The sequence below is a fragment of the Pristis pectinata genome, chromosome 32 (assembly GCF_009764475.1).
Source record: "Pristis pectinata isolate sPriPec2 chromosome 32, sPriPec2.1.pri, whole genome shotgun sequence".
Lineage (NCBI taxonomy): Eukaryota > Metazoa > Chordata > Chondrichthyes > Rhinopristiformes > Pristidae > Pristis > Pristis pectinata.
In genome coordinates, this window is record NC_067436.1 from 7229084 (window position 1) to 7252734 (window position 23651).

The following is a 23651-nucleotide window of genomic DNA, read 5'->3' on the forward strand; positions in this document are numbered from 1 at the left end:
TTGGGGGGGGGGGGGGCGGGGGTGGGGCAGGGGGGGAGGTTTCTAGGAATATTTAAAAAAAAATTCAATCAAATTGGTCGTGCAGGATCTTCCCTTAACAAAGCCATATGGGCCATCTTTGATTAATCGTCACCATTTCAAGTACAAATTAATCCCTCAGAATTTTTCCAATAACTTCCTGCTATTAACGTTAAACCCACAGGGCTATAATTACATACTTTATCTTTGTTGTCCTTCTTGAATAAAAGGTACCATATTTGCTGTCCTCTAGTCATCTGACACCTCAGCTGTGGTCAGTGAAGATTTAAAAATCTATTGTCAAGGCCCCAGCAATTTACTCCCACCCCTCAAAGCAGCCTGAAATACGTCTAATCAGGCCCTGGGGATTTACCCACCTTTAAGCCCACTGAGACACCTAACACTTCCTCCTTTTTAAATGTCTAGAACTTCAATATCCCCCTTCACAAATTCTCCAACTACATTGTTCTACTTCTTAGTGAATACAGATGAGATGTATTCATTTAGGACCTCAGCTACTACTTCTGGCTCCATGTACAAATTGCCCCTTTAACCCTTAATGGATGCTACTCTTCCCCTAGTTACTATCTTGTCCTTAATGTACATAAAATGCTTTGGGCTTTTCCTCATTCTTGTCCACCAGTGATATTTCATGCCCCCTCTTTGCCCTCCTAATTTCTCTTTTAAGACTCACCCTGCATTTTCTCTGCTCCCCCTTTTCAGTTCTTTATACATGTCATATGGTTCTTTTTTGATTCTTTATCCACCCTTCAATATCCCCTGCTATTTAGGGTTCCTTGGACTTTCTCTCCTTACCCTCCACACTTATGAGAATACCATGGTCCTGAACTTTCATTATCTCACTTTTGAATGACTCCCACCTGTCAGATATAGACTTGCACTCCTTTCGGGTGGTGGGCTTGGAAGGTGCTGTTGAAGGCATTGTGGGAGCTTATGGACATTACAGACTGCACGTAGATCATTGAGTTTCAAAGGCTTATTCATGATCAAAATGTACAAAGCAGATTTTATAAATAATAGATTAAAATTATTATTTTGCATATCCCTGTTCTCTTTGATTTTGTCTGTTAGCAAGTGCACTTCAAGCCTACTCTTTCATTCAACATGATCATAGCTGATCATCTAAATTCAGTGCCCTGTTTCTGTTTTCTCCTCATACTCCTTGATCTTTTCCGCTACAAGAACTATAATCAAACTCCTTCTTGAATATATTTAATGACATGGCCTTTTAGATCCAATCTACCTTTTGTAGTAAAGTCGTCCACAGGTTTGTTGTTCCTTGGGTGAAGAAATTTCTCCTTATCTCAGCCTAAATGGCTTACCTATATGTTTAGGCTGTGGCCCTGGTTCTGGACTTCCCACAATCTGAAGCATTCTTGCTGCATCTAGTTTGCCCTGTCCTGTCAGGATTTTATATGTTTAAGTCCCCTCTCATTCTTCTAAACTCTAGCAGAGTTAAACTCAATCATCCCAATCTCTCTATGTCAGTTCTGCCATTCTAGAAATCAGTCTGGTGCACCTTTGCTGAACTCCAGAGCAACAACATCCTTCTTCAGAAAAGGAGACTAAAAGTGCACATGGTATGGTCTCATCAAGGCTCTGTACATTTGAAGTAAGAGATCCCTGTTCCTGTACTCAAATTCTCTTGCAATGAAGCCAAGGTACCATTTACCTTCTTAAATGCCTGCTGCACCTGCACACTCACTTTCATCGATTGGTGTAATAGGGCACCCAGGTCTTGTTGCATCTCCTCCTTTCCTAATCTCTCACTGTTGAGATAATAATCTGTTTTCCTGCTTTTAGCACATTTATCCACATTACACTGCATCTGCCATGCATTTGCCCACTTAACTTGTCCAAGTCGCACTGGAACCTCTCTGCGTCCCATTAAGAGCTGACACTCCCACCCAGCTTTGTGTCATCCTCAAAGATATTACATTTAATTCCCTCATCTAAAATCATCATACAAGTGGCTGGGGTCCAAGCACCGAACACTGCAGTACCTCACTCATTACAGCCTGCCACTTGGAAAGGGACCTGTTTATTCTTTGTTTCATGATTGCCAATCAGTTCTCCATCCATTAATTTTGGAACCCATAGTTTGAATAAAGCTGCACCATCTCATAATGCATGCTCTGGTATCATGTCCACAAGAGGCAGTTCAATAGAACAACACGATCTAGTGAGTTTCTCAAGAATCTAAAACAATATCTCAGCACTCAAAAATTCAGGACTCATCATATGATTACATTTACATGTCACGTTGACTACTTTTGCAATATATCCATTCATCATTCATGTACTTCAATAAGAATCTCAAAAAAAATCATTCAGGATTAACTTTTAAAGAGAAGTGGATAGATACCTAAAATGAAAAATCTACAGTGGAGTGGATCCTGCAAAGAGTCATGCACGATAGGTAAATGGCCTCCTTCTGTGCCGAGGGATCCATGAACAAGATGGTGTGGATGGGTTAGATCATTATTCCTGTTCAAATGTTACACTTTCCCACTGGGAAGTTCCCAACCTACAGCATACAGATTTGATCCTCAAGTCCTGGAAAACTACTCCTCAGCGGGCTGCACAGTGGTACAGCTTGTCGAGCTGCTGCTTCACAGTTCTATCAAACTGGGTTCAATCCTGACCTCTACTGCTGCCTGCGTGGAGTCTGCACGGTCTATATCTGCATGGATTTCCCTCAGGAGCTCTGGTGTCATCCCACATACCAAAGATATGCAGGTTGGTAGGTTAATTGGACACTGTAAATTGCCCCTAGTGTGTAGGTGAGTGGTAAAAATCTAGAAGTGATGGGAATGTAGGGAGAATGAAAATATAATGGAATTTGTGTAGAATTAGTGTAAATGGGTTCTTGATGGTTGGTGTGGACTTGGTGAGCTGAAGAGCCTGTTTTTGCATTGTATCACCCCATGACCACGAGAATCTAAAACTCAAATCCTTTGCTTGCTTTTTTGTTGTTGGTCTGACCTCATCAGTCCTCAGAGCAGCACAGGTAAATAATGTGCTTCGCCACTGATTTTCAAGTTCCCTGCTAAGATGCATCTCACCTCTTACTGATCAGCTATACCTGATGCAGGGAATTCCAGGCGTTTGCCCACACCCTTCTGCCTTCTCACTACACAAAACCTGTGATACCTACCTTAACATAACAAATGGGGAAGGAAGACTCACCACTTTGGCATCTGAGTTTGTGTGTACAGCTTTCGGCATCTGGCTGAAGTCTGGGTTTCTGATGCCATGCATTAGGTTGATATGTTTTTCCAGCATGAAGCGCTTGGCAAAAAAGTGCTTTTCATCTGTGCAGTACCTGGAAACGATAGCAAAAATTGTGAAATATCAAAAGGGATTGTTCATGTAAACAGGTCAGATCAATTCTTCTTTGGGAATATTTTAATCTTAAATATTTTCCATTTTTAAATGGGAATATAGACACTGCAGCCAATAATCACAGATTAATTCAAAGGATTTTTGATGGTTAATTTTCTTTCTTCAGCCAAGTACAAAAAGGTTTAAAAAATATAATTGATAAGATACATCTGTTGCTATATTATCATTTCAGAGCCTTTTCTGCTGACCCATTTCCAAATGGACATTTTCTGGGCAGTGGGATCTTGTTTATTGTCTCTCTAATGGATGGAATCCATGGTACGATTCGGGAAGCAGCTTCTCAGCAACTGGAAGGAGGCAGATGAGAACAACCTAGTGGTGACACTCTCTGCAGCAGATAGCAGGGAGATCCCTCTGCTGTACAGCAATAGGAGCTGTTTTTGTAAAGTTTTCATTTCTGGGATCTAAGCATTTATTACCCATCCCAATTCATTGGGGCATTTATTACCTACCTTGAGGTGGTAGTGGTCAGCTGCTTCTTGAACCACTATAGCCCTTCTGATGATGGTAGTCCCACAGTGCTGTTGGGTAGTGAGTTCTAGGACTTAGTGCCAGCAACAAAGCACCAGCAATACATTTCCAAATCAGAATGGCGAGGGACTTGGAAGGGAACTTGCAAGTGGCGAAGTTCTTATGCATCTCCTGCTCCTATCCTTGTGGTAGAAGTTGTGGTTTGGGAGCTGCTGACAGAGCAGTCTAATGAGCTGTGGTTAACCATTCCAGGACATCCGAAATGTCCTCCTTTTTCAGGAAATGTGGCCTCCCTTCTACTGTGGTTGATGAAGCCCCTTCTCACATTTCCACCTTTTCTTGGGCTTCTGCTCCCTCTCCACTTCCCTCCAAACAGAAAAAAAGTGTCTGAACGCATAACACTCCATTCACTTTACACCAATCCCAACCTAGTCATCAAAGCTGCAGACAAGGGCGGTGCCATTGTAGCCTGACGGACTGACCTTTACCTTGCAGAGGCCAGACGGCAGCTCTCAGGCACCTCTTCCTACTACCCCTGGACTATGACCCCACCAACGAATACCCGGCCACCATCTCCCACACTGTCACAGATCTCCCCTCCAAAGAAATTCCTGACATTAACATACCGGATGACCTGTCCTGAGCCCAACACACAGATGCAATCACAATAAAGATGCTGGTGCATCTTCCTTTTCTTAGGAGGTTCAGCTAGTCATTGAACAATCTAACAAACTTCTACAGATGTACAGTTTAAAGTATCCTGACTGGTTGCACCATGGCCTGGTACAGCAATTTGAATGGGCAGGAACGCAAGAAGCTGCAGAGAGCAGTAGACTCAGCCCAATATATCACTGGCACATTCCTCCCCACCATCGGTAGTATCTACAGGACATGCTGCCTCAAGGCGGCAACATCCATTGTCAAAAGATCCCCACTATCCGGGCCGTGCCATCTTCTTGCAGCTACTATCAGGCAGGAGGTACAGAAGTCTGAAGTCCCCACACCACCAGGTTCAAGAACAGCTACTTCCCTTCAACTATTCTGTTCTTGAACTAACTGGCACAACCCTCATCACTACAGTTCAGCAACACTATGACCACTTTGAACTAAAATTGACTTTTTTTTTGTTCTAATTGTGTTTTCTTGTAAGGATTGTGTATAATTTGTGTTTTTCTTGTGAATGCTGCTTTCAGATGCTATGTGCCTGTGATGCTGCTGCAAGTTTTCTCATTGCACCTGCGCATACATGCACTTGTGCATATGGCAATAAATTCTACTTCAACTTCAAACCTGATGGAAGCAGTAAGTGAGAGGTTGGGGCACAATCTTTCATCCAAGATCCACAAACAGGACTCTGTCATGGTAGGCCCATTGTCTCTGCTTGCTCTTTTTCCACTGAACTTATCTCTTCATACTTTGACGATCCTGTCTCCCGTTGTCCAGTCCCTTCCCACCTACATCCAGGACACTTCACATGCCCTCTGTCTTTTTAACAACTTCCAATTCCATGGCCCCTATTGCCTCAACTTTGCCCAAAAAGGCATAGAAGCAAAGTAAATTCTAGTTGCACTGTTTGGAAACCAAACAGGTTTGATCAGGAATGTCCGAAAAGATCAGCAAATTTTGAATGTACATACTTGCACAGGAATCTTGATCCTGGTGGCACTTAGGTTGAGAAATGCTGGTAGCACTTTCCAGTATGTTCCAGGTAAATATAAATATTTATAGCCAAACAACGCCTTTTTAAAAAAAATATACATAAATCTTTGAATTCTAAAAATTACAGGATACGCCCACTAGGTGGCAAAGCACTACTATTTCCTAAAATGTTTTTTGCTTGGCACACCCATGTTGATGCCCTGGAGGAACCTACACACATGCAAGGATGTGCACACTTATTATGAATACCTACATCAGGTCAGAGAAGCTTCAAGCTAGATCTCACCCACATGAACAAAATGCTGACGTGTAGATTCTGGCCTATGCTTGAAAAGTACCCACTGTTCATAAAATAAAGCACAGCACCTGGTGTTCCAAATAACTATTGGGAACATCAAAGCCAGTATCTTCAGACCCCACCCCAAACTCTTCTCTCCAACCATCAGCATGATACTTTCCTGGCAAGGCTAACACTGAATCTTGTTTGGAGCTTGGAGTTATATCATTTCTTAGTTGACTTTTTGCTGTCTTATTGCTGTCTTCACACAGACCATCCATTTCTATCTCAGAGTAATGCCCAACTTTGGCCTTGCCTTGGCTTAACCCTTCATTCACACTTTTGTTGGCTTGAGATGCCTACTCTAACACGTCACTCAAAATGCTACTGCTTATGTTCAAATTCACACTAATTTGTTCAGTCATTAACCATGGTTGCTGACTTACATCATCTCCTAGTTAGAACCTCCTTGTTTTTAGAAGTTCTTATTCACATCTTTAAATCTCTCCTTGGCTTTCACCTTCCCTGTATCTAATCTCCCCTAGTCCTATTGCCTTCAGCAGTCAAAGCCCGAACTTTGTCATAAATCTCTCCTCTGTTTCCCATTCTAAGATGCTCCACAAAACCCTGATTGGTAGAGGACTTGCTCATTTGGCCCAATACCTCATTAATGTCACTGTCTAATTTTGCTTGACAACACCACTCTGAAAGACTCAGAAATATTTTATGTTGAAGAAGCCATATTAATATAGGTAGTTATTGCTGGTAGGGTCATGCAGGACTTCTGGTGTCTGAAATGGCACAGTCCACTTGTGAATTAACTGCTTTGAGGAAAAGTGTCAAACAAAACAAAAGGGAAAAACACTGCCTTTCAAGCACTCACGTTTCTTTGTAATAATAGGTGATGATTCAGCCAGGTTATATTTCTTTCAAATCATTGCACTTGGTTCTTAGAACTGAACGAGCAAAAATTTAATACCACAATTACCATGTTATTTGTGTACGTTGCAATTTCATGCAGATTTTTATCAGCTTCAATCTGATGTTGAATGACTTCTTCATGCATTATAGAACCCCAATTAAAACTAGGCATTTTGTTTTTGCATTCACATCACTTTTTGACTGCATCTCAAATGATACTTGATGATTCAATTACATTAAATTTGTTTTAAATACTCCATGACTGTTGTGGAGTGACAATCTGTTCACGGAATTTACTGCGACTCCACATTACTGTCCACATGCACAAGGTGTAGAACTAGGAAGGTGTGTTACTGCTATACTGGTTACTTACACTGACCGACACGTGAACTTTCATCTCTTACTGTGTAACTCAGGCGGCAGTAAAGGAAGTTGAGCTTTACTTATTTGCTCAATCTTATCAAAAACCAACTTCAAAACCTCTGGGAGCTTGAATATTAAATATGATAATAACTGTAGTAAGAATCCTGAAATGTTGGCCAGAGGGGGCAAGGAACTATTGCTGGGATCAAGTGGGTGCGTGTGCGGGGGTAGGGTGACCTAGGTGCCAGGTAACCAAGGTATTGTCTCTGCAGACATGAGCCTGCAGTGACCGAGGAATTGGTTACGTGATGGGTCAACCTGGACAAAGGATTGACCCAGATAGGGGCGGAGAGAAGTAACCAGGGTATAAAAGAGTGAGCACGCTGGTGGTGAGGTTTCTTGGATTTGAGTTCACCACAGGTTAGGTCACGACTGGCGCTGCACTTAAACAGGCTCAGCTGTGCTTCCGAGATAACTTAGCAATAAAGTGCGTTGAGTGCAGCATTGCGTGGGCAGAGCTTATTTCTATTGGATCTGTGAACAATCTTTCTTAACTTTGGCACAACAATAACTCTAAGGGAGAGTATGTTTTGTGAGGATACCAAGAAAAGATGAGTAAACGGAATGGAGACAGGCAATTTAATTCAATGACTGAATGGCTGCCATTCCTGTACCTGTATAAAACCACAATGTACAAATCCCTGACACAATTATCAGTTTTGAAAATCTTTCCTTCTTGATCCTGTTTCTATAGATAAAGTGCATTGATGTTAACTGATCTCTATCACTGCTCCTACATACGTAGGATGCAAGTTTTTCCAAAATTCTGAACTTAAATACTGATCCTGAATATTTTTCAAAATTCAACTTCCCAATTTTTAAATTAAAAACCCCTTAAAGGTAAACTTCCACACCACTGATCTTCAAACTTATTGTCTTCTTTAAAAGACCTGACTCTGCCCTTTTGAGATGCTAATGCACCACCAGATCAGTTCTGGAATTCTAATTTTACCACGTGCAGTTCTTCTTTGTATATTGCTTCACTGCATCTGGTACACCCTCCAGCTTAAAATGGTGTATTATCTTTATAAGGTTCATATATTCTTTGAGTTCTACAACCACAAACAATGCATTAAATAAAGTTGTTTGTCTTTCAAAGTTCTTAAACTGAAATCCTAACCGGTCTGTGTAAAAAATTGTTTGGCATTATTCATGAACAGGAACAGGAAGTAGTTTCAGTGTCTCATTCAATAGCTTTCCTTCAACAGCCTGAAACAACACCAACTTGTATTTTTATTGCAATTTAAAGGTAGAAAAAATACACAGAGCATTAACAAATTATAATCCATCCGAGTAAGGAAGGAAGGGAAGGTAGAGAGATTTGGGGAGGCTACACCAGAGCTTAAGGACTTGTCAACTGAAGGCACAGCAGTCAATGATTAAAACAAGAGGACCTGCAAAAGGCCAGAATCAGACCTGCAGAGCTAACCCAGATGGCTTAATGCTGGAGGTGATTTTACTGCTGGATTTGTGAGGAATTGAAGATATTTGAAAATGACAATGACAACTTTGAAAATCAAACTATGTCTCACCAGAAGGCAATGCAGCGATGGATAAATGGGATTCAGTGCTAGTTGGGACACAAGCAAAAGTGTTTTGAATGTGACCTTTCTTTCCATTTATGGCATTTTGCTGATGTAAAAAGGAAATTGACTGCTACCAATGACTATATTCCAATTTATTAGCCTCCAAGGGCTGAGGTAAACGGAGGGGCAATTGCAAGCAAACAGAATTCTGTATTCATACCTAGGACTGCCTGCTTCTATCTCCTCCCCAAAATCCACGAGGAGGACTGTCCCGGCAGACCTGTTGTCTCTGCATTCTCTTGCCCCATGGAGTTCGTATCCTCATAACTGGACACTATCCTGTCCCCCCGGTCCAATCCCTTCCCACCCACCGGAAGCGTGGTGACAGTTGCGGGCTGCCCCCCAAGTCACTACGCAAAAGATATATTTCACTGTGTGTTTTGATGTACATGTGACTAACAAAGAGATCTTATCTTATCACACATCAAATGCTCTCCAACTCTTCCATAGCTTTAAGTTCTCCGGCACGCACAACCTCATCTTCACCAATGGACAACCAGTCCCTATATACCTCCATTCCCCATCATGACGGCCTCACCGCCCTCCGCTTCTTTCTCGACCAGAGACAGAACCAGTCCCCTTCCACTAACACTCTCCTCCGCCTGGCTGAACTTGTCTTCGTCCTAAACCACTTTTGATTCCTCTCACTTTCCACAGACCAAAGACGTAGTCACGGGCGCTCGCATGGGCCAGCTATGCCTGCCTCTTCATTGGCTATGTTGAACGGTCTCTGTTCCAAGCCTACTCCGGCCCCGTTCCTCAACTCTTTCTTCGCTATATCGACGACTGGATTGGTGCCACCTCTTGTACCCGTGCAGAACTCGACAGTTTCATAAATTTCGCCACAAATTTTCACCCTGCTCTCCAATTCACTTGGACTATCTCTGACACTTGTCTCTCCTTCTTCTACCTTTCCATCTCAGAAGATTCCTTATTCACCGACAACTTCTACAAACCCACGGATGCCCACAGCTACCTCGATTAAGCTCCTCCCATCCTGTCCCTTGTAAGGATGCTATCCCTTTTTCTCAATTTCTCCGCCTCCTCCCTGATGATGAGGTTTTCCACTCCAGGATATCCGAGATGTCCAACTTCTTTTCTAACCGGGGCTTCCCCCCCAACTGTGGTTGAGAGAGCTCGCACCCGTATCTCCACCATTTCCCACACCTCCACTCTCACCCCCACCCCTCCCAGACCCAACAGGGATAGGGTCCCCCTTGTCCTCACATTTCATCCCACCAGCCTACGTATCCAACACATTATTCTTCACCCCTTCCACCATCTCCAACGGGACCCCACCACCAAGCATATCTTCCCCTCCCCACCCTTTCTGCCTTTCGCAGGGACTGCGCTCTCTGTGACTCCCTAGTTCACCCCCCCCCCACCCATCCCGCTCCCACCATGGGAACTTTCCACTGCTCCCGCCATAGGTGCAACACTTGCTCCTACACCACCTCCATCCAGGGACCCAAACAGTCCTTTTCAGGTGAGACAGCGATTCACCCGCTTCTCCCGTAATATCATCTACCGCACTCGGCATTGGAGAGACCAAACGCAGACTAAGTGACCGTTTCACAGAACACCTGTGCTCTGTAACCGCGATCTGCATCTCGCTGTTGCCAGTCACTTCAACTCCCCCTCCCACACTGTCACTGATATGTCAGTCCTCGGCCTCCTCCACTGCCAGGAGAATTCCAAGTGCAAACTGGAGGAACAGCACCTCATTTTCTGTCTTAGAACCTTGCAGCCTAACAGGATGAACATAGAATTCTCCCACTTTAAGTAATCCCCACCCCCCTTCCCCATAACCCCCCACTATTCTCTTCTTCCCTTTCCTAGCCCATCTCTCTTTTTTCTACCACCCCCCTCTTTATTTCTTCTTCTTTCCTCTCTCTCCTTACCTTTGACCCATCCCCCGGTGGATCTGCTCTCCCCTCCTCCCCCACACCTGCCTATCACTATCTCTTACCTGCATCCACCTGTCACCACCCTGTGCCCACCACACCTCCCCTCTTTTGTCCACCTATCACTGCTCTGCTTTTCCCTCCTGTATATTGGGCTTTCCCTTTTCCTATTTTCCGTCTTCTGAAAGGCTCCCGACCCGAAATGTTGACTGCCTGCTTTTCTCCACCGATTCTGCCTGGCCTGCTGAGTTCCCCCAGCATCATAGTGTTTTTCATCTAGATTCCAGCATCTGCAGTCCTTTGTTTCTCAACAGAATTCTTTTGGTGAGCCGTGTGATTTGATCAGGCAGATCAGGCAACTTAGGCACATTCACGAAGACTGGTCCAATGCTTACCAACAGGTATAGGTTCTCTTGACGCCATCATGATTCACTCGGACATGTCTCCGCAGACTGTGTGAGGAGTTGAAAGAACGATCGCACTGTCGGCAAGGATATCTCTTCATTGACTGGTGAAAGTGAGAAAGGGGATTGAAATACAGAATAATAACTGCTTCACCTTAAAGACTGGATGTGTTTAATCTTACCTTGGTTATGGATCTGGAGACAAAATGCTTTAGTTCAGTGATTGGCCAAGCTTTCTAGAGGCCAACTAGAGTTCATCTACTACCATGAATGGCCTACCCCTACTCCTGATTTGTGTGAATAGAAATCACTTTTCTATTATGGGGAGTAGAAGGGACTGAGAATTAAGAAACGTGTGGGGGGAAAAAAAAAACTCAGTTTGTCGAGAGAACCTGCAGGTGCAAAGCTCTACTCCACCTTACACCTCTATGGTGTGGTGTGCTGTTGGTCTAATTTACTCATACACAAGGCATAACGATATCTTTGTTTCCTTACATTATACTTCGCACAATTTATGGCAGTGAATCAGGCCAAATGGTCACTGCCAGTGATCAAGCACTGTACATGAATCCTCTCATCTTACAAGTATTATCTTCTATTTCTTGCTTGACTAGTCATCTTGCTTCTTAAACACATCTATATCATTGATCTCAACCTTTCCATGCCTCGTTTCACATTCTGACCACCCTCAACGTAATTAACTTTCTCTTGAATTCCTCCTTTGATTTAAAGTGACTGTTTTATACTTATGAACCATGGTTTTTGATTTCCCCATAACTATATTACACAAGCAATTTCATCTCCAAAGAGAAAGCAAGAAATTCAGCACAGGCAAGTCTGGTATGGTCTACCATCAATGCTGGGAGAGGATGTGGAGGACATTCAGTAGGCTGAAAATAAGAATTTCTGCTCCAGATTTTTACCAATTGTGAATGAATGGGGAAGATGGAAGAAATGTTCTTCCTGCAGAGGATTTTAGGGGTATTGGAAAGGCAGAGTCAAAGAGCAGTGCGTTTCTAAAATAAAATTAGATACATGTCTGATGCAGAGTAAGCAGGGGAGTGGAATTGGTTTTAGGTGTTTTCTAATGTTCCTGTATTAACTGAGGTAAGGAAGAGCTGTTAGGTTATGCTAGAACTGTGTAACATCACAAATTAGATTACAAGCTTAAATAATACATACAGTCCTGATCAACACATTACAGGCAAGATAGGATTACACAGGCCATCTTACCTGCTCTGCTATTCATCAAGATCTTGGCTGATCTTCTACCTCAAAGCCATTTTCCTGCCCTGTCCCCGTATCTCTTGGTTCCCTTCATATTTAGAAATCTATCATTGCTCTGAATGAACTTAGTGACTGAAACATCACAGCCCTCTGGGGTAGAGAATTACAATGATCCACCACTCTCAGTCCGGTGAAGAAACTTCTCTCCTCAGTCCCAATTGGCCTGCCCTTCCCTACCCTTTATTCTGAGACTACGACCCTCGGCTCTAGATTCTTCAAGTTGGGGAGAGCATCCTTCCAACATACAGCCTATTGAACCTTGTGAGAATTTCTTTGTTAAGGTTCAATGACATCTCTCATTCCTTTTTTTTCAAAAAAGGCCCTGGTCAATCTCTTCTCATAAACTCACCATCCCTGGAACTAGCCTAATGAATCTTGGCTGCCCTCCTTCTCAGGCAAGTACATCCTTTAAGGCAAGGAGATCAAAACTGTACCCAATATGCCAGATGCAGTCTTAGTAAGGCTCTATATAACTGCAGTAAGATGATCTTTACTACTGTACTCAAATCGTCTCATAAAGGCCAGCATAGCATTTGTTTTCCCAATCGTGTGCCGCACCCACATGTTGGCTTGTCCAGTTGAACATCAAGGTTACCCACAGCGACGACTCTCAAAGGCAATTAGGGATGGGTGATAAATGCTGGCGTTGACAGCAACAACCAGATCCCCACATGAATAGATGAAACTTTCAGAATTCTAGCACCAAATGAATTCCCCTGGAAGTGAACTGCCCACTAACACTAACATGTGGGCGGCACAGTAGCGTAGCGGTTAGTGCAACGATATTACAGCGCCAGTGATCGGGGTTTGATTCCCGTCGCTGTAAGGAGTTTGTACGTTCTCCTGTGTCTGCGTGGGTTTCCTCCGGGTGCTCCGGTTTCCTCCCACATTGCAAAGATGTACGGGTAGGTTAATTGGGTTTAAAATGGACGGTGCAGACTCGTTGGGCTGGAAGGGCCTGTTACCAAGCTGTAAATAAAATTTAAAAAAAATTTAAGAACAACTGCAGCCTCAAGCAGCCATGGAACTTCCCCAACCCCACAGATCTACATGCAAGGATAAATCACCACATTAGGAAATAAGTAAAGAGGTAACACTGGGAAATACAGTAATGTAAATAATAGAGGAGGAAAATGCTTTCATAACACTTATGTTTCAATAATAAGGTTTAGAAACAGGCGAATGACACTCAGTAAATATTCATGAAACCAAAGCTTGCTTAGCATGGACACCAAAATAAGATATCTGGTTACCGGGGAAACTGTTCAATGTGTAGCTTTTGAACTGGATTTTTTTTAACAGTTAAATAGAACCAAAGGAATAACAAAAGCAAATTCAATATTGCTGCACAATGAATAAACAAATTAAAATTAACCTGCAAAGTCAGTGATCATTCAAACTGATAACACAGTATTTGCATAATTTATCTACAGTTTCAAGGCAGCATGGCTGCCTTCAGATGGATTTGCATGGTAATGAAGCCCTTCTGGAGCCTAGACAAAGCTTTATTTTCTTCAGGGAATGCTAGAAGAACTGAAAAAAAGCTACCAATTCACATAATCCTTCTTTGTGAAAGCAAACTCACCTTGACACATTTTCTACAAGCCAACAAATCCACAACCCTTCATGGCCAACTTTGAACCATAATGCACAAAATTAAAAAAAAATCTGCATCCTGGTTTACCATTCTCCCTGAATTTACCCAACTGTGTAACAAATAAAACAAGTCCAAATGAGCTTTTGATGGCAAACATTGTGATGGAAAATGGCCCGATACAAAAACACCAAATTTACTCCAAAGGTAGGTTAGCTCAATGGTAAGAGCAGCAACAGTGGATTAAAACATTTATGCATTGTCTTTGAGACAAGGTCTAAGGAACAGCATCTAGCCCAACCCATTGGCAAATTTTTGAAAGGTTGAGAAAACTTCTGGAAAGCAGAAAACAAGGGAATAAAAACTTAAAAATATTTGGAAATGGGCTCCAATTGAAATTTTTGTTTCTTCTGCACTTTTCAAAGTATAAATCTAATTGTACAGTTCACAAAATATCTATTCTACACAAGATTTCCTGGAACTTCCAAAGCTACAGTTCACAGTGGACCTAGGGAACATGTTTTCCAATCTGGCAATGAGTTGAGCCAAAGAGACAACTTTTAAGTTAATTTGCCAGAGCGTTTGCAAATCCTGCTGCCTTAGCCACCTTTGGAATATCATCAGAAATAACTGCTAAAGGAACTTTAATAATTCATCACTGAGTGACAACCAAAGTTAAATTTAACAAATTAAAATTTCTGAAGACATAATGACACCAATGAGACCTCCTCATTCATCTCTTAACTTGGCATTTAATTGACACTGCTGGTAACATAGCAGTGCTGCGCTGATTGAGGGGTGGTTCTAATCCAGCACACTATGAAAGCAATTGAAAAATAGTTGAAAGAGCCATTATATAATGAGTCAGGATTACAACAAAATGGTTTTGAAATACTTGAGATGTCTTTGGTAATTATCAGTGGAATGCCACCAAGTTGGGTTTAAGCTTCACACTCCTTGCATTCTGCCACCCCCTCCCCCCCATCAGAAATCCAAAAAGGCTGGGGGAAGAAACAGATCACAACTGCTTGGCAAAAAAAGCTTCCTGTCTGGAGCTTAAAGATTTAAATTCTTGTGCCTTGTGCACATATTAAAACTATGCAAAACATTAGAGGAATGGGGTGTTTAGAATTTAAGGGGCCAACTTTGAACCAAGAGAAATTTCTATATGGAGAGTTACCAATTCAGTTTTGATAGATAATAACAGACTGATTTTTATACTATGGATTACACTTTTTGCCAATGAGGAACGCCAAAATTTTACACCACAGAAATATAACCCAAGTGGCAGAATAGGTGCTTTTCTCTGGTACTTTGGAAGTCTAGTTCTGATTGTGAAATAAAAGGCTATTGAATCATAGTGGCGTGATGTAAGCTGATGAAGGGGGGCGGGGGTGGGGAGAATTGCAGCTAGGCTGATCCTGCTTTCTCTTAAAAACCAATCTGCAGACACTCAATAAAGAGTAGCAAAAGCGATTGGGGTTGAGCCCAGAGCATTTTTGTCACTGTTGGCAACTGTTGGCAAAATTGCGATCTTCCAGTTCTATACAAATCAGATAGGCACATGACGCTCTTGCTGTTTCATTAAAGGGAGTGCCAATGATATTTAAAAACCCGATGAAAGGTTTCAACCTGAAACATCGACTGTCCATTTCCCTCCACAGATGCCACCTGACCCACTGAGTTCCTCCAGCAGTTGCTCCACAAAGTCACAGTGGTTATAGCAACTATTAAAAGACTCACACCATTTTCTGTAATATTACCATAGCTGCTGAGTTATCCATGCATTTGCATTGTATACTTCATTCAGGGGAACTCCCCCTGGAATCAGACAAACCATTATTGTCCTCAGTGGACATCATGAAGCAACAATCAAAAGGCAATGATTATGTAGATCAAATCTACTGAATAAATTACATGGCATTTTCATATAATCCCATTGACTACATTTGCTTATACGATGCACTCAAATCTTTCAATCATAAATAGTTAAAATGGACTTCTTTCATATGGAGGCACAGCGCTTGTTGCATCTTAATCATATGTTGAGGGACTTGCCTTCCTCCTTGGGAATTATCAATGCATTCCACATAATATACAAATGGCCTCCGGTCCAAGTATTGTTGATTTTTATTGACCTTTCTAAAATCACCATCAATCTCCACTTGAAAAATGCAGATTTTGACATTACTACTATTTAAGTCCCAAAGTGCTTGTATACTTAGTTTCCCTAATTTCCATAGCTCTTTTCTTAAAAGATTGCTGAATTTCAACAATTAACTTTTCATCCCTCTCAAAAACGTCATTAGTGACCTTGTTTGAGACTGCAAATATGATGCGTGCCCTCTCCATGAACCTCTGCAACATTTATCTTTCTCAGACGGCTCACTGTTGTCCAGCTTGGAGGAATTTCCCTACTTGGTTCCACTTTTTCTTATCCTATTATAGCCAGAGAATCTCAGGCAATAGATTTTCTTTCAATCCCAGACAGCTGCCTCCTCATACTACTCTTTCTCTAGTACAGACTGTTCCTCCCTGCAAAACATGGTCAGCTTCCACATACATGCTGATGTTACACTGCTCTCTCTCCAAAAAAATGCATCATTCCCCAAAAGGGCAAAAAGACCCAACAAAAATAATAGAAGTTCCCACAAGTAGGGCTTGAACTTTTTACTGTTTGTTTGCTCATTTTGAGGGTGATTTTTCAATCGTTATCATTGCTCGTGTTTTGGTTATTAAAAAGAAACTAAGTAAATACATCACGCTTATTTCCATAAAATCCAGAACTAAATTGATAAAGCTACTGTGTTCGAAGTCAACCACAGCTTTTTGCATTCTCACTAATCCAGGTTCTTCCCCTCTCCCACTACTGCCAGTTACAGCACTGGCTGGCAAATTCTATTATGTGTCTAAAAGTAAACACGATTTGTCAGTAGTCGCGGAACAGTATCCACATTTTAAAAACTGCATTCCTAAAACACAACAAATTGATGGCCACATATTACAATGTCAACTTTGAGCTTTATTGGTATGTAGAAAAACTGAGATTTCCCTCCCCCCCCCCCCCCCCCCCCCACCAGCAATCATTCCTAACAAATGTGTCAGACTCCTCAAATACAATCACTGAGTACCTCCCCTCTCACTGGCAGAACACCACCATCTCCAACCCCACTGCCCCTCCCAATCTCAGGATTGACTGCAGATCTTATGGCAGCAGGTCAAATGTAGGCAAAAGAAGCCTCCGGATTATTACCCGCAGTCCTCCTCCAGCAAATGAGTCAATGATTCTCCATATTAATCATATGGTACCATTACTAAAGGTCTGCATACTACTACCGGGGGATTTGAGTAGCTTCAGAGCACCACCATCGACACAACTGCCAGAGATCTTGTAAGACAATTGCCACACAATTCCATGAGCAACTCCTCACAAAATGAAACACTTAATGCCTGCATGATTCAATAGCTAAATAGCATTCAGGCAAGTAACATTCAAGCCACAAAAGTGACAGCAAATGACCATCTCATGATATTCAATGGAATTGCCATTTCCAAGTCCCCCACCACCAATGTGCTGGAGTTACCAATGACCAGAAACTCAAATGGTCCAGCCATACAAATATTGTAACCATAAGAGCAGGTTAGAGGCTGGGTATCCTGTGGTGAGAGACTAACCTCCTGACTCTCCAAAATATTCCCATCATCTACAAGGCACGTCAAAGTCAAAAACATCAAAGTCAAAGTCTAATTTATTATCATCTGCACAAAGTCCATGTGTGCACAGGTGCAATGAAAAACTTACTTGCAGCAGCATCACAGGCACATAGCATCATATAAGCAGCATTCACAAGAAAAACATAAATTAAACACATTATACACAATTTTTACAAGAAAGAACACAATTAGAACAAAAAAAATCCATTCTTTGCATTCAATGCAAAGTGACCAAAGTGGTCATGCTGTTGTTAAACTGTATTGATTAAGGTTTTGCCGGTTGGTTCAGGAACTGTATGGTTGAAGGGAAGTAACTGTTCTTGAACCTGGTGGTGTGGGACTTTTGTACCTCCTGCCTGATGGTAACTGTGAAAAGATGGCATGGCCCAGGTGATGGGGATCTTTGATGATGGATGTTGCCTTGTTGAGGCAGCGCCTCCTGTAGATACTACCAATGGTGGGGAGGGATCTTCCCGTGATGTATTGGGCATAGTCCACTGCTCTCTTCTTAGAAGAGCTTCTCCTCAGTTTCTAACGTGCCTGTGCATTCGAACTGACAATTTGAATTGTCGGCAGTTTGATGGAATAAACTCCATTTATCTGGATGAGTGTAGCTCCAACAACATTCAGGTTTTACACCATTCAGGATAAAGCAGTCTGCTTGACAGTATTCCCAAGCACATCTATCTCCCCTACCAGTGGCAGCAGTGCATACCATCTACAAAATGCACTGCAGCTACTCATCTAGGCTACTCAGACAGCACATCCCAAAAACCGTGGTCCCCATCACACAGGATGATAAAGAGCAGCAACTGTAGGTTGTCCTCCAAGTCGCCTACCATCCTGACTTGCAAACACATTGCTGTTTCTTCATTGCTGCTAGGTCTGCATCCTGCACTCCCTCACCAGGACAGCAGCAGTTCATGAAGGTGGTTCACCAGCACCTTCTCAAGAAGTGGGCAATAAAAGCTGACCTTAGTGTTACTCAGATCTTTGAAAATAAATACAAAATAAGGCAACCATTCCTTTGGCCACTAAATATTTCCAGATTTCCTCTATGTCCATACTAACTGCTGCCAGACTATTTGTTTGCTTTCCAATCTTAAATGAGTTTAATTCTCCACTAGGACGAATGAAGGATTGGCTGTATCATCCATGACTGTGTCACAAACACTTTCAATGATGCTAAAGTCAAAGACCTTCACTGTTTCAGCTGAACCCAAACATAGCCAGGGGATTACACTTCAAATGAGTTTCTGATGGCATGTCTTTTCCTCCCTCCAGACTGGCCCTCTTCTGCTCTGTAACACTGCCCACATTACAGATACCTCAGCCTTTCTATCACCAAGACCTTTATCTTCTCTCAGGCAATGACAAGTTGACATAATTGACCAAAAGTACCCATATCCTATAATGTTCTCTAAAACATCTCTTTTTCTATTCTCTTATACTACAGTAGCCATGCTGTATTGGCATTGGTATATTATTGTCACTTGTACCGAGGTACAGTGAAAAACTTGTCTTACAAACCGATCTTACAGGTCAATTCATTACACAGTGCAGTTACATGAAGTTAGTACAGAGTGCATTGATGTAGTACAGGTAAAAAAAATAACAGTACAGAGTAAAGTGTCACAGCTACAGAGAAAGTGCAGTGCAATAAGGTGCAAGGTCACAACAAGGTAGATCGTGAGGTCAAGGTCATAGGTCAGTGTCCATCTCATTGTATAAGGGAACTGTTCAATAGTCTGATCACAGTGGGGTAGAAGCTGTCCTTCAGTCTGGTAGTACGTGCCCTCAGGCTCCTGTATCTTCTACCCGATGGAAAAGGAGAGAACAGAGAATGTCGTGGGTGGGGTCTTTGATTATGCTGGCCGCTACACCGAGACAACAAGAGGTAAAGACAGAGTCCAAGGAGGGGAGGCTGGTGTCCGTAATGCGCTGGGCTGTGTCCACCACTCTCTGCAGCTTCTTGCGGTCTTGGGCAGAGCAGTTGCTGTACCAAGCCGTGATACATCCTGATAGGATGCTTTCTATGGTGCATCGGTAAAAGTTGGTGAGAGTCAAAGGGGACAAACCAAATTTCTTTAGTCTCCTGAGGAAGTAGAGGCGCTGGTGAGCTTTCTTGGCCATGGCATCCACGTGGTTTGTCCAGGACAGGTTGTTGTTGATGTTCACTCCAATGAACTTGACGCTGTCAACCCTCTCGACCTCAGCACCGTTGATGTAGACAGGTGCATGTACACTGCCCCCTTTCCTGAAGTCAATGACCAGCTCTTTTGTTTTGTTGACATTGAGGGAAAGGTTGTTGTCATGACACCATTCCACTAAGCTCTCTATCTGCTTCCTGTACTCCGACTCATCACTGTTTGAGATACGGCCTACAACGGTGGTATCATCTGCAAACTTATAAATGGAGTTAGAGCAGAATCTGGCCACAGAGTCATGAGTGTATAGGGAGTAGAGGGCTGTCAGTTGCAAAGCCCTAAAGACCTAAAATCTAACTCTCAAGTCTTCTCCTCTGGCTCTTGGCCTTTTTTCTACACCTCTGTAAAGTATCTTAGGAAGTTTTTTTATGTTAAAGCATTATAATAAATAGAAGCTATTATTGTTATTCATGGCAATTCCGTGAAGACATGGTCATGAGGGAACACTGCATTGTGCCCTGAAGCTTCACTGTACATTGTTACAGTCACATGCACAACCTTGAAACACTGGATCCTAAGAGTAAGAAAAACATTTCTAATGAAAGCTCATCAACTCAAATTGAAGATTTTCTCTTGCCACAGAAGTTGCCTGACTGGGGCAGAGTTTGCAGACTGTTGTTTTTATTCCTAAAAGTAGGGCTTAAGTTTTTGCACATTTATTAATAAAGTTTTCAAACAATCAAGGTGAGACTTGCAAGTGTTAGGAAAAGGATGCTTTACTTGCTGTTAACATTGTATTCTGACAACAGGGTAAAATATTATGTATTTTTCCCTTGACTGGTCCTGATCTGTTGTGCTATTGTTAATTTCTTTTGATACTTTGTTTTTTCCCCGTCCCCGTTTACTTCTCATTTCTCTTCTTGGTGCAAAAAACATCTTTACACCTTATAGCATAGTAAGATGATCAGCTTGTCTCTCTGGAATTAGTCAGTTAGAAGGATGGAAACAGATTGCTAAGCCTCCCGCCCTCCCACATAGAATTCAGTGTGATTAGTAATACTTAGACCTCAACTTTGTGGCATCATACTGTCCCATCAATACACATTTGGGCAGAACAAAAAAAAGTTTATTGAACTGGGTCAAGTAGAAAAGGACACGATTGTTTAATTTGCTCAAATCAAAGGATCACCAAAAACTGCATACATTGGCCAGCACCTCTACACAGTATTCAATTAAAAATTTGATAAACAACTGGTTGCACATATTCTCTAGACATTTATAAGGGTACAAATCAACATTGGTCATCGTTTCCCAGACAGACACCGACTTCATTTCCTCTGGAGATTTACCCTCCACAGCTACAACAACTTACTTTCAGCTCCTCAAGATCCACGTGCCCAATTGTCACAGAAGACACAATTTCAGCTTGTTATTGTCCCACAGAACTTACTTCTCTAATGTGGACTTTATTCTTTTTCCTCTCATCCAATCTCTTCCTACCTACATTAGTGATGCCTTCTGCCACCTTATAGCTTCCAGCTTGGCTCCATGCTCATTTTCACCAATGACATCTAATCCCTCTACATCTGCATCCCAGAACAGGATCACTTAACGGCCCTTTATATTTTCCTTGAACAAATACCTAATCTCAATCCCTCCCTCTCCACTACCCGGCTAAATCTATTTACACATTAAATAACATCTTTAACTCCAATTTTGTTCTATAAATAAAAGGGGTTGAAACCTTGTTAATCAATTTGGGGAAATGAGGAACATTCCTAGTTTCAATCCTTCTTGTATCTGTACGCTAATGACTGCACTGGTGCTGCTTCTCTCACTTCCAATTGGTCAGTGTCTTTCTTCTTTTGCCAGCATGATGCAATTATCAGCCACACCTCCCCCTCCACTTCCAGCATTCTGAAGGGTCCATTCCTTCTGAGAACACACTGGTTTGCTCTTCTGTTCTCTGCTCCCATTCTCATGGTACCTTCCCAACCAACAGAAGATGTATCACTTGCCCTTTTATCTCCTTTCTTTTCAGAGTGCTAAAAACTCCTTCCTGGTGAAGTAACGCTTTAATTGTACTTCTTCCAATTAAGCATGCAGCATTTAGAGCTCACAATCTGTCCACAGATGGGCTGAAGGCTTTGCAGAGGACCTCTTTAATCTACAGGGTGACACTGAATTCCTGTTGCTTTACTTCTCTATCCCCTGATGACCTCTCCACCTTTAGCCTACCTAACTTTTAATGAAGAGAAATTCAGGCTTGATGTATAGCATTCCATCTGACTAGCACTTAACAATATTCTGCACTCATTCAATTCAACAATTTCAGATAATCAGCCATTCCAGCCTTGTACCTCACATTTCCAGCAGTTCTTTTTTCCTTTCCTTCTCATAAGTTCAGATTTCATTCACTTTTTTTGCATCTTGCCCAGATATATCTTTTGTTATTCACTAACTTTTACCATCCTCTTGTAGGGAAGTCCACCATTACATCTACCATTCAATCTCTCCTTGTCTCTACCCCATCATAAATCTTCCCTTTTCTCCTCTTTCCCCTTTCCTTTTTTCTCTACAACTTTAAAACTAACCTATTTCCAGTTCTGATGAAAAACCATTGACTGGAAAAGTTAACTCTTTATCCCTACAAATGGCACATCAGGGTTACAGCCATACTATCAGAGGTGCAGGAGAGGAGGGAGAGCAGGTCCACTGGGCTGCCCCCGGGCTGCCCCCAGAACATTCTACGCAAAAGGTGCATTTCACTGTGTGTTTCGATGTACATGCAACTAATAAAGAAATCTTAAGGGAATCAAGGAATATGGCAATAGTGCTAGAAAGTGACCCTTCTCAGTCATAACCTTGCTGAATGGAAAAGTATCACATTTTGCAAAGAAGATAAAGTCCCGAAGTAGCTGAAAGGATGAAAGGATGACAAGTTTTTTTTTAAAAAAAAGTAATATCTGAATTAACCATTGTGGGGAAGAGCCATCACTATTAAACCACTATCTTGCTTCAAAATTTAGGTGGATGTCAAAGAAACCCTACAGTGGAAATCACTTGGTGTGCTGTTTAACATTTACTCCCTCAGGAATCATCCATCCCATTGCTGTTAATGGAATTGTGCTGCAATGCAAACTGGGTGCCTCACTAATTTAATCAAAATACTGATTACACTTCCAAGTCAAAATACTTTACTGGCTATGAAGAGATATTTTGGAGAAAGCAAAGAAGGATGTGCATTTATGATAGTGGTTGGAGATGTGAGCCACTATCACAAATGAAAGTCCTTCTTTGCTTGCTTTAATAAATACAAATTATAAAATGGAACCAGGCATTTCTGATCAACCAGTCTTCATTGTTTTATTTTAAGCGCAATGAGCAATATTATGCCATGTATCCACCCTCTTTTCATATTCCCTTCTCCTTCTTTGCTTCAACCATCTACTTATTCTATTCTTAAGGCTGATGGGTGACACAGTAGTTAGCTCTACTGCTCACAGCTCCAAGGAGCTGGGTTCGATCCTCACATCAGGTTGTGTGGGGAGTTTGTACATTTTTCCATGAGTGTGTGGATTCCAACAGGTGCTCCAGTTTCCTCCCACCTCCCAAAGATGTGACGATAGGGGTAATTCATAATAGCCATTTAACCTAAGTGTACACAAGTGGCATAACAACAGAAAGGGATTGATGGACATGCATAAAATAGAATAAATTGCAGAGGTACAGGGAAATAAAGAGAGTGGGTTGAGGGGCAAACGACAGAAACCTTTAGAATTATGGAATAGTATGATATGGACAAAGAGATGGTGACTCC

At 42.0% G+C, this 23651-nt stretch overlaps 1 protein-coding gene across 3 annotated transcripts in view; it reads right to left on the reverse strand.

The window, feature by feature from the left end:
- Positions 1–23651, reverse strand: part of znf592 (zinc finger protein 592) — a 143821-nt gene that overhangs the window by 7309 nt on the left and 112861 nt on the right. For all 3 annotated transcript variants that reach the window (XM_052042609.1, XM_052042611.1, XM_052042608.1), the window contains 2 exons: positions 11081–11193; positions 3229–3364 (listed from right to left, as the gene is read on the reverse strand). In XM_052042609.1, coding sequence (XP_051898569.1) covers positions 3229–3364; positions 11081–11193 — 249 coding nt within the window. The remainder of the gene's footprint in view (positions 1–3228; positions 3365–11080; positions 11194–23651) is intronic.